The 12,715-nt window shown below is 44.3% G+C and overlaps 1 protein-coding gene across 1 annotated transcript in view; it reads right to left on the bottom strand.

The window, feature by feature from the left end:
* Window positions 1-9,126, bottom strand: part of LOC145349856 (beta-klotho-like) — a 31,135-nt gene extending 22,009 nt beyond the window's left edge. The window contains exon 1 of the mRNA XM_080198456.1: window positions 8,374-9,126. Coding sequence (XP_080054582.1) covers window positions 8,374-9,126 — 753 coding nt within the window. The remainder of the gene's footprint in view (window positions 1-8,373) is intronic.
* Window positions 9,127-12,715: the final 3,589 nt, after the last annotated feature.

The raw sequence follows: 12,715 nt of genomic DNA on the forward strand, positions 1-12,715 counted from the left end.
GGTTGGACTAAAACCTGGTGTTGTCAGACTTTTTACTGTATCAAATTCAACCCAGGAATCTGACTGACAACACAGGCTGTAAAATGATAAATATTACAGTTGTTATTTCCCTAACTGGTAAACCAGGGTTATTACAGTAACTTTTGAGTTGAATACTGCAATTAAACTTTTATGATGCGGAGACGCTGGCGTTGGACTGGGGAGGGCAGATCAGGTGACTCACCTGATGAAGGAATAGTGCTGCAAAAGCTCGTGACTCCAAATGAACCTGTTGGACTTTAACCTGGTGTTGTGAGACTTCTGACTGCGAAACTTTTAGGAATGCTGACCATGATTCTTCCAAAAGCTCTGAACTGGCAGGAAAACTCTTCTAAATTCCGACTGTTTTCTCAGTTCAGCCTCTCAGCCGAATCTCCACACTCTGTGCACTGCAGAGGTCCCAGTCCTGAATATGATTAAAAATCCGGGGGAGGGGGCAACGGAACTGACAGTTCTGGAACTCTGCACAAGCGCAATGGCCCCGATTTGTCTGCTGGCTAGCCCGGGATCCCTATAGTGCTGCCCTTCTGCACACCCCCCCCGCCCCCTCAGCCGTGATGTACAGCCCCAGCAGTGGCAATCCCGACACTCCCCCTCATACCAGCTGACCCTGCTGGGATTAGAACCCCCCCCCCCCCCTCAAGGCAGGCCCCCCCTCCCCTGACAGACCCCCTCCAATTCGCCCCAATTGCTACCCTCCCTCCAGCCCAACCAGATCCTGAATATGTGAGTTACAGTTTCATTTATTCTCGGTACAGCGGCTTAGAACAAACAAAGAACAAAGAACAACCCAGCACGGGAAACAGGCCCTTCGGCCCAACGAGCCCGCGCCGCCGCATCACCCTACACCTATTCTACCCTGCGTGTCTACGAATGGAACCCCTAACTTAGCCAGATTCAGGGCCAGATCCAGCAGCAGGACCTCCCCACACGCACCAATTGCCCCTTGACCCCACCCACACTAGGCCCCACCCCCTTAGCACTGCTCAGTGCATGGTGGGCAGTGTCAAGGTGCCTCCTGGGGTATGGGCACTTTGCCCTTTGGGCAGTGCCAGAGGCTAGCAGTACCAGGGTGCCCATGCCCAGGGGACACTCTCCCCCACCACCTGACCCCCGGGAGAGCCCTGACTGCCCCCTCTCATTCCAGCGGGGTTTCCCGCTAGTTTCCCCAAACGTGGGGAGCTAGTCTAAACCTCAACAGAATGAAGTACTCTTGGCGGGGTGGGAGATTCAATTGGGACTGGAATGTCCCTGATAATTAGGTTTAAAATATATTTAAAACATATTTTTAAAAATCCAAATTACTTACCTGCGTGATCTGACCGGCAAATGTTTGCCGGCTCTGGGATATGCACATACATTCCTGGTGCATGCGCAAATCCCTGTTCAATGCCCATCTCCCACCGTGACCCATCAGAAAATTGTGGGTCACGATGGGACAATCGCTGCCAGCTATTTCAAAAACTTTTCTATGCCTGGTCACTAGGTGGTGCAGTGCTGCTGTTCAAATTAAAAGGGCAACTGAAGTTGAAAACAGTTCAGTTGGTGAAATTTACTTAGCATTACTGAGTACCTGTTGTTACATACAAGCGCATATTTTTGGTATAACCTCTTAGCCATCCAATAGATTTCACCGTTACTGGACGTTCCAAGAATGAAAAGCAATAGGTTGAAAACGAGTGTGTGTGAACTCATGAGATAATGGAAAATATCTGGTTTTTCCATGTGGATCTTCAGTAAAAACACCAGAAGGTTTTTCTCTTTCTATCTATTTGCAGCAGTGTTTTGACGGCAGCATATGGGCTGAGAATATATGGCCCCTGTCTAATTTAAATCTTCGTGTATTCACTGCCTTAAGGTGTAGTGGCAGAAATATATTTAAGTTGTTTAACATATTGTTACAATTAAAGGTAGGATTAATCCAAAAGGTGGCATTTTTGTGGGGGTGGAGGGCAGGTGAACAGGTATACAATGAGTAGTTTTCAGGTAAATTCCTGGTCTGTATTGAGGTGGTGGGGGGGGGGTGTCCCAGGTTTAAAGTTTAAAGTTTATTTATTAGTCACTAGTAGGCTTACATTAATACTGCAATGAAGTTACTGTGAAAATCCCCCTGATCTGTATTGAGTCAGTTGATCACAGCTAATTTGCTATGTGAATTAAAGACTGGTGAGGGTTGTAATTTGAACCTAGTTTGCCCTGAAAATTTGTCAAGATTTATGCCTTATGTTTAACATGCAGTCCAATTTTACCTTCTATTGAAGTCACCCCCTTCAGTGGCACAAAAGTCCCAGATGTCTCCACTGATCAGAAGTTGATCTGGATCAATAATATCAACAGCATGGCTACTCTGTGACATATGGCTCATTGGTTGATCCATATAACGTCTCAGCTATCCAAGTCAGAGGTTTGATGAAATATGACACTCTCTTGGACATGTGTAGCCACAATAGCATCAAAGAAACTCAAACACCATCCAGGAATGAACTTAATTTCTGATCGCCGTAAGTGTGATCTACAGAATGTACAGCAGCAAATCATCACAGTTACTTCAACAGTATCTTACTCTTTTTCCTCTGGCCTCTGTCACTGATATGAAGATGCCAGCATTGGACTGGGGTAAAAGTGGAACTTCTTACGCTATCACAGAGTGACAAAAACAGCAATGTCATAGAAATCCTATCACCTGTAAGTTCCGTCCACATCATATATCATCTTAATGTAGCTGCATATCATTAGTTTTTCATGTTTGCTAAATTAATTCCTGGATTTCTCTACCAAGTTATTGTAGGATCATCGCCACAAAGACTGCAGCAATTCAATGAGAAAGCTCAGTAGCACCTTCTCATAGTAACTTGGGATGGGCACTAAATGTGATGTTTTCAGTGATACTCCCATTCTCAGAACACCAAATAAAAGGGGTCCCCTCTTGGGACGAGCGATCATTGTATGGTTGAGTTTTTGATGCAGATGGAGGATGAGACAGTAAGGTCCCGGACCTGTGTCCTCTGTCTGAACAGAGGGGAGTACAATAGGATGAGAGAGGAATTGGCACATGTAGACTGGGGGCACAGATTGGTTGGTAGGACTGCTGAGGAACAGTGGAGGATCTTTAAGGAGGTCTTTTTCGGTGCTCAGCAGAAATTTATTCCGATGGTAAAAAAGGAACGTAGGAGAAGGGATAATCAGCCATGGTTATCAAAGGAAATAAAGGAGAGTATTAAGTTAAAAGCTAATGCGTTTAGAGTGACTAAAAGTAGTGGGCGAGTAGAAGATTGGGAGAGGTTTAAAAATCAACAAAGAATTACTAAGAAGTTGATAAAGGAAGAAAAGACTATGAAGCTAAACTAGCACTAAATATAAAAAAGGACAGTAAGAGTTTTTACAAATATATAAAGAGGAGGAGGCTGGCTAGAGTGAATGCTGGACCCTTAGAGGATGAGAGGGGGGATTTAGTGGTGGGAGATGAGGAAATGGCTGAGGCCTTAAGTAAGTTTTTTGCCTCGGTCTTCACAGAGGAGGACACGAATAGTTTGCCAGATATTAAAGATAGAAGGATGGTAGGAGTTGAGGGCCTGAATGTGATTACTGTCACTAGAGAGGTAGTGCTTGATCGACTAGCAGGACTGATGGTGGACAAGTCCCCAGGACTGGATGGAATGCATCCCAGGGTTCTGAAGGAAATGGCAGAGGTGATAGTAGATGCCTTAGTGATTATTTACCAAACTTCACTTATTTCCGGGGAACTGTGGAAAGATTGGAAAATGGCGAATGTTACGCCGCTGTTCAAAAAAGGTAGCAGGCAAAAGGCAGGGAATTATAAGCCGGTTAGTTTAACGTCTGTTGTTGGAAAAATGCTGGAATCCGTCATCAAAGAAGAAATAGCGAGGCACCTAGAAAAGAATCGTTTGATAGAGTAGACGCAGCATGGATTCGTTAAGGGGAAGTCGCGTTTGACGTATTTATTGGAATTCTATGAGGATGTGACTAGTGCGGTAGACAGAGGGGAACCAGTGGATGTGGTGTTTCTCAATTTTCAGAAGGCGTTTGATAAGGTGCCGCACAAAAGGTTGCTTCAGAAGGTTAGGGAGCATGGAGTTGGGGGTAAGGTGTTAGCGTCGATAGAAGATTGGCTGTCTAATAGGAGGCAGATAGTTGGTATCAATGGGTGCTATTCTGATTGGCGTTTGGTAACTAGCGGAGTGCCGCAGGGATCGGTGCTGGGACCTCAGCTATTTACCATTTATATAGATGATCTGGAGGAGGGGGCTGAGTGTAGGGTGTCGAAATTTGCTGATGACACGAAGATGAGTGGAAAAGCAAATTGTGCGGAGGGTGTAGAAAGTCTGCAGAGGGATCTGGATAGGCTGAGCGAGTGGGTGAGGTCCTGGCAGATGGAGTACAATGTTAGCAAGTGTGAGGTTATCCACTTTGGCAGGAATAATAGTAGGAGGGATTACTATTTAAAGGGCGAAAAGCTGCAGCACGCTACGGTGCAGAGGGACCTGGGGGTCCTTGTGCATGAGTTGCAAAACCCAGTCTGCAGGTGCAGCAGGTGATCAAGAAGGTGAATGGGATGCTGGTCTTTATAGCGAGGGGGATAGAATATAAAAGCAGGGAAGTCTTGCTGCAACTGTACAGGGCACTGGTGAGGCTGCAGCTGAAGTACTGTGTGCAGTTTTGGTCGCCGCACTTGTGCAAGGATATTTTGGCCTTGGAGGGAGTGCAGAGGAGGTTCACTAGGCTGATTCCGGAGATGAGGGGGTTGGACAATGAAGAGAGACTAAATAGACTGGGTCTGTACTCATTGGAGTTTAGAAGGATGAGGGGGTATCTTATAGAGACGTATAAGATAATGAAGGGGATGGATAGGGTAGAGGTAGAGAGATTCTTCCCGCTCAGAAAGGACAGCAGGACTAGAGGGCACAGCCTCAAGATAAGGAGGGGGCAGTTTAGAACAGAGTTGAGGAGGAACTTCTTCACTCAAAGGGTGGTGAATCTCTGGAATTCTCTGCTCATTGAAGTGGTGAAGGTTACCTTGCTAAATATATTTAAGTCACGGTTAGATAAGTTTTTGGTAGGCAAGGGAATTAAGGGTTATAGGGAGAAAGCAGGAAAGTGGAACTGAGCCACTTCAGATCAGCCATGATCTTATTGAATGGCGGGGCAGACTCGAAGGGCTAGATGGCCTACTCCTGCTCCTACTTCTTATGTTCTTATGGGTAGGTTATTGAGTACAGGATATTAAGAGCAAGATTAGTTAATTCAGCATGGACTGGAAATTGAATCTTGATTCTTTCTTTCCTCATTCCTGTTTCAAATCCCTCCATACCTCCTTTCTACCATATTCGTGCACTCCTCCAATCCTACATTCCAGCACACATGCTCTGTTCTTCTGATCCTGGTCCATTTTGGTTTCCCTTCACTTACTCTGTTGATGAAGGCACCTCAGATACCACTTCTGAATACTGGAACTCTCCTTCATGGTGTCACTGGTAGCACTGCTGGCTTTGAGTTAGGTGGATTTAAGTCATATTCCAGTACTTGAAAGCATAATTCAGGCCAAAAACATACCACCAAGGGAGAATTACTTTGGCACAGATGTTACAGTTGAGATGAGATATTAAACTGATACCTCATCTGATTTTTACTTAGATATAAAGAAATTTTATGGAACCTGGGGAAGAAGAGCATGAAGTTCTCTGGATATTGGCAGACATTTTTGTAACCATCACCACAAAAATAAACCATATATATAGTCATTCTTCTGATTTACAGGACACAACAGAGAAACTATTGGAGATTCACAGCCAGATTGCATACCTGAAGCATCACAACCCGTTTTATTCTCCATTCAGATGCTGAATGCCCCTGTATATCTCCAACTGTTTCCCTTTATTTCAGATGTCTTGCACTTGGAGTTTTATCCCTTTTATTTTGCTGTTTATGGGATCTTGCCATGGCTTCCTACAACATGGCTACACTTCAAAAATTAGGCAGTCTTTAACGTTTGGTAAGATGTTACATAAAAGCAAATTTGTTCATTCTTTATTTGCAAAACTGCTTCTTGCCATCCCCCTCCCCACCTACCCAACATTGTGCTTACAATCATACCTTCAATCACCTCATCTAATTTATCTCCTGCTGCCTTCTCAGTGTCTTCCAATAACAGCACCTTGAGAAGTTTGGTATATGGTTCAGTTCCATACTCAGCAGAATTCTCTATCAACTGACTTAAAGAAGCAACAAAGTTCTACATCACCCAAACACTTGAGACATGAATTTTTGTGGTGGTTTCACTGATCTTCTACAGGAATTATTATGATTTTCCCTGGTTTTAGTTTCGTTTTGGGATTGTAGGCAAGAATACGCAGTAATTATTAAGCAGCAATTAATAAAATAGCAGATGAGCTGAACTGGAGTTTGGGTGAATGTTGTTTTTTTTAGCTTTTTAATTTCAAACCTAAAATGTAAGTTTCAGCAGCTGCTTCCAATCCCCACGTACTAAGCACCTTCAATTTTCCCAAACAAACAATGCAGAAATAATGATTTATTTCACACTAAAGCATGCTGGGATGATCAAATCTTGTGGTGAAAAATAAGGAGCACTCATTTTTTTAATCCTTAACATTTATGGGAAAGCAGGATGCTGTGGGAGCAGGGTGAGCTTTCAAAGCTGTGAGGGGATGAAAACAGGAGGAGATGGGTCACTGCGCATGAACTAGATTTAAACCCCAAATTACATGAAACATGGTTGCCCAAATGCATACAACCCAGGACACAGGACAATGGGCTCAATTACTGGGCAATCCCATAAAAGAGGGGGTACTTGGTCACTTCTCGATGCCTCAAAAATTTACCCCAGAAAAAATGAGAAGGTTATCTTCGCACAAGCTTAAAATAAACAGGAACGTCCACTCTCTCAACTTGTTAACGTGTTGCTGAAAAACACCACGGGTGGGACTTTCCAGCCGCACTCACCCTAAAACTGGAAAATCCCACCTGAGGTCAACGGACCTTTGCAAATTCCACTCCCCCCTCACCCCACCCCCGGCTGGAGTGAAATCTCTCTGTACTCAATTATCAAAGAATACTTTTAAATAGAAAACACACACCTGTGTTCCCTTCCAAAATTGTAGTTAATGTTCCCAGGGTACTCCACTGTAAGATATAGTATATATTTGACTTCATCATAGGATATCATAGAAACCCTACAGTGCAGAAGGAGGCCATTCGAGCCATCAAGTCTGCACTGTCAACAATCCCATCCCCAGGTCCTAGCCTCACAACCCTATACATTTACCTTATTAATCCCTCTAACCTACACATCCTGGGACACTAAGGGGCAGCAAGTTAACTAGGCTTGTGGCACATTTTATGGTACACAATTGGCAGAGTTGACTAATGGGACTGCAGGTTACATAACTAAATGGAGTATAATAACAAAAAGGTTGGATATCCTTGCTATAGTTACAGTCTGCTTAGATACTTTAGAATCTACTCCATAGATTGCTTTCAGAAAAAAACAAACATTGTGAGGGCAAATTATAAATAAAGAAGGATTTATTTGATCCTTCTTATCCAAATTAAAAGTTATACAAGAAAATCTTTGAAACGTTTTACATAACGTTAATAGTAGTTTGGAAACAGGCCACCTCTCAACAAGAGCTTGTTTTTATATAGTGACTTAAGCATGGTGAGAAGTTGACGGAGGGGAGAAGCAATCTCTCAACCTTTGAGACGAAACCCTTGAAGCACTATGAAGAGGATTGAGGTCATTGAAAGCAGAGATTAGACAACAACTCAACAGCTACTGAAACATCATTCAGGATAAAATCCTCCTTCCATGAGAAGCCGCCGAATAAAAGGCAAAATGCTGCGGAAACTGGAAACCGCAAGGTGTTCTGAAGAAGTCTTATTTGACTCCATCTGTTGAGTGGGATCTTCTGGCCCTTCCCGCCGGCAGGATCTTCTGGTCTCGCCAAAGACGCTCCCCACCCTCCCCACCCCTCGCCCTGCAGCAGGCCCCCCAGCAAGGGGGTGTGCAAGCAAAATGCTGTAGACAATCCTGCCCATTAACTCTATTTCTCTCTCCATTGATACTGCCAGACATGCTAGTTCTTTCCCGCACTTTCTGCATTTGTTATAAAAGCAGGAGAATATCGGTTTGCCTCCATAATTAATGATCCGTTAACAGATTAATGTTCCCAAAAATCAAGGCTGCATGTTCCTAAAATTTCAATAACGCGTCATTCAGCTTTATGAAAATGTAGATCCCCTTTTCTTTACAGGAGAAACATTTCTGTAACGTTAAATACAAGCGAAATTTTTGTTTACCTTAATCAAGTTGTGCCCGACAGTATACATTGCTGCAGAGTTATCTTTCTGTCCAGGGGGATATTTCCCTGTTTTGTATCCATGCCAGGCTATTAGGAAAGGATTGTAGATGGTGATCCAATATTTGACACGATCCCCAAACGCCTGAAAGCAGAACTTAGCGTATTCATTAAATATCTCAATCATTGCCTCACTGCTCCAGCCCCCGTACTGTTCTTGCAAAGCTAAAGGCAGATCCCAGTGGTACAGAGTGACAATGGGAGTTATTTTTCTCTCTATCAAGGAGTCGATAAGTGTATTGTAGTACTGAAACCCCTCGTTGTTGACAGACCCCACTATTCCATTTGGAAATAGCCGGGGCCAGGAGATGGAAAAGAGGTAAGAAGTGACTCCTAAGAATTCGAGAGCCATCAAGTCCTTGTCTAAGAAGGTATAGCTGTTACTGGAAATATCTGCAGTTGTATTGTTGAATCTGAAATATTCCGTGTGGGTAAAGTGATCCCAGACAGAAGGTCCTTTTCCATCCTTCTTCCAACCTCCTTCGATCTGAAATGCAGAAGTTCCCACACCCCACATGAAGTTTCTAGGAAAGGTATCATACAAGAAGAGCTCACTTTTCTTCAGATAATTGCGGCTCCATTTGTTCTCCCAGACGACTTTTCCTGCCCCAGGATCTCCTCGAACAGTAACATTTGCTCCAATAAAAAGCAGAAAGAGAGCTATGACAGGTCTCCTGAATCCACACTCAGTCATTGTGCGTGTGTGGATCCCTAAACAGATCTGAGTCAGTTCATTGTTGTAAAAATAACACCGAAATGCAGCAGTCTTTCTCCGTTAAAAGTGAACCAACCACTAGTTTAAGTGCGTGGGTTATATCTGATCTCTGTCAATGATTAGCTGCTTCTGGACTTCTAGCTATGGCTGTTTAAATATTGTCAGTGAAGCAGCACATCGGATAGGTCTGTGTCAGAATTCATTATCTTCAAGATATATAATAATACTGGAAAACATGTATATCATGTAATATAATCCACTAATAATGAACTAATATCTATGTGTCTATCTAGTTACCTACCTCTCTTTCAATCTGTCTGCACTAGTGGGGTTCCATGGTACAGCTTGTGAAATGTTAGTGTTGTACTATGTAACACATTATACATTATCTCTCAAACCTCTCCTTACACGCACAATAATTGATTTCCCTTGACATTTTGCGCAAACAAAATCAAACGTCCTGCAACTATTTCTCTTCATTTCCCTCATTATCCATTCTTTTTTGTGTTGTACTCTCTGTATTTTTTCCTTCTCTTCCATTCCCATCATGGACTTTGAAAAATGCACAAGCTATAATCCTGGCAGATATATCAGATTGCATCTACCAGTGTCCCCTAGCACTGTCTCTGCTGGAATCAGTGGGACTAATTAGCAGAGGTGGGTGGGTTTCTGTGTAACAAGGGGAATTCTCAGCTGCTGGCCCTCTCTATAATGCTGGAAACACCAGAATTGACTGTCATCATGGTGGGTGACTAATCACCCTCCCTGCATAGTCACTCTTTGGACCCATGCATTTGAACCAACACATGGGGTGTGGGTCTTAGAACCAGTCTGCATCGCACAGACCAAATCTTTTTATTCATTGATTCTGTTTTAATTTTTCTCTCTCCTCCCTTTCCTCTCCCCCTTTGCTCTTTTAAATCTTATTGTTTGTTTCCAAGATCTCTGTGTGATTCTCACACATGTTCCTTTACTGATACCTTTTACACAGATTTTCATTACTAGCCTGAAAATGTACCTACCAGGAACATATCACAGGAATACCATGCAGACCCACTTCCATTCAATTTAATCCATGTCAGCGGCCCCACTGCAGGACAACATGAGCCAGAAAAAGTTCAGTGTCTTTCCCATTACCAGGGTCAGGAAATAATTTGCAAATATAACAGTAAACTGCCTTAGAGGTTTCTGAAAAAAATCAACAGATTTCTTCTTTCAGTCATGCCAGTTCTCTTCACCCTCAGAAAATGAGACTCATCAAGACTTCTAAATTGCTTTCAGCTTCCAATATCAAACTCTTTTCTCGAATTTTCCATATGAGCTATACTCTCTGGTCTATTTAATACAAAATATTCAATCGTACTCAGTGGAACGGAGTTTGCTCAGAAGGCAAGGTTTTCAGGGAAGATGCCTTCCCTCACTTCAGCTGCAGGAGAATGAGCTTGAGCAGTATCTTGTAACTCTATTCCCATTTCAGAGTCCATTCTTTCTTGTTCAACTTTTTCAGGTGATGTGGTATCTCCAGAAATCAGTAAGTTGAAGTTATCAGATAATTCACCCATACTTTGGTGGATGAGGATGAATGTGCAGTTTGTGCACTGCTCAGTATTCAACCTTTCAGAGTAAGATAAACTAGGTATGGATATGATCGGCATAGGTATGGATATGATTGGCGCAACTTGTGGGCCAAAGGCCCTGTTTGTGATGTAGTGTTCTATGTTCTAAGATGACAAACTGCCTTTTTGCCTGGCTTCATTCTCTTGCCCCACCTTCAGCTCTCTGTGCTTTTGACTGCCAGATTGATGGTGTCACTTCACATTCACTGACCTTTCGTTATTTTAACAAATAAAGTTTCTGAAATAACAGACTTTTTTACCCGCCTCAGCCCTGGATCCAAATTCCCTTACTCACTTGATGACCTTGCTATAATGCTGGCTCACTGTTTGGCTATGGCGTAGCATCGGCCTTACCCTCAGTTGCCCAGCCCTGGCTAGAGTGCAAGTTGCCCCTGCTCACTCAATGACCTTGTTGTTCTGATGGCTCACTAGCTTACGGCCTGGCTACCTGTTCTCCTCACCTTGCCCTCAGCTCATGGCCCAGCTCTCCTCTGCTGGTTTGGTCAAGTCACCCCACTGCCTTCCTTGATGATCTCCTCGGTTTTCACACCTCACCTTTGCTTGATAATAACCTCAGCAAATGTCCTGGCTCATTCACTGGCTGCTTTGCTTGCTGCCTGGCTGGCCTCCTCACCTCATCCTCAGCTAATTGTGCACCAGCCCTCTTAGCCTTGCTGCTGGCCTGGTCAAGTTGCCCCACAGTTCCCCTTGATGACTGCTGACGCCTCTTCCTCAGTCCCTGCACCTGAGGCAAACTCACTGTTGGCTCAGACTGCTCTGGTCTCCTTATACCTTGGCCCTGGACAGAAATTGGCTTGCCTTTTTTAATACTTAGATTGCCCACTCACCTTCCCCAGCCCTGCTATGGGGGGTCCAGAGTCCCCTCAGTGACTGCTGGCCAACACTTGCCCTCCTTGTTTGGCCCTCACAAGCTCGCACCTCTCAAGGTAAGCTTGTGATCTTGCTGTTGGCTCAGGCTGCCTGCCTAACTATCCGGCCTCCTCAGTTTTTTTTAAGAAACCTGGATTGCTGCTGTTTTGAAAATATTTACAAAGAACAAAGAACATCCCAGCACGGGAAACAGGCCCTTCGGCCCAACGAGCCCGCACCGCTGCATCATCCCACACCTACCCCGCCCTGTGTGTATGTGAGTGGAACCCCTAATGTAGCCAGATTCAGGGGAGAATAGTGTCAATTTGGTACACCAATCAGCCTAAGAGCACATCTTTGGGGTGTGGGAGGAAACCGGAGCGCCCGGAGGAAACCCACGCAACCACAGGGAGAATGCGCAAACTCCCACAGACACAGGCCCAAATCCATGTATCTGCACAGCTAGCAGTGATAGTCACTGAGCTGTTGCGGCGCCCATCTGCTGGTCCAGGATTATGCACACACAACGACATGAAGTACTAGGCCATTCCCGGAACCTCCAAGAGCAGCCCACGCACGACCCACCGTGTGCATGTCCCTCGTTTGACAACAAGGTGGACCGACACCCGTGGAATAAAAAGACAATACGTTAACATATAAAACTACATTTCCGGTGTCGTCCCGAGGCTCTGACCCTATTTAATACCCTCTACTATAACCCTCCATCCTTGCTTCGCTCATATGTCTGTCTAAGTAAACCTTAAACAAGTCCAACGTGCCTGCCTCCACCACCCTACTCGGTAGCACGTTCCATACCCCCATGACCCTCTGCGTGAAAAACCTTCCTCTCATATCCAAATTATACTTCTCCCCCCTCACCCTTAGATTGTGACCTCTCGTAATTGTCCCCAATCTAGGGAAAAGCCTACCACTGTTGACTCTATCTATTCCCTTCAGTATTTTATATACCTCTATCATATCCCCCCTTAATCTCCGTCTTTCTAAGGAGAAGAGCCCTAGTTTCTCCAACCTTTCCTCGTAACTCAGTCCTTCCATGCCAGGCAACATCCTGGTAAACCTCC

Source organism: Carcharhinus amblyrhynchos, chromosome 1 (assembly GCF_965287045.1).
Source record: "Carcharhinus amblyrhynchos chromosome 1, sCarAmb.v2.hapA, whole genome shotgun sequence".
Lineage (NCBI taxonomy): Eukaryota > Metazoa > Chordata > Chondrichthyes > Carcharhiniformes > Carcharhinidae > Carcharhinus > Carcharhinus amblyrhynchos.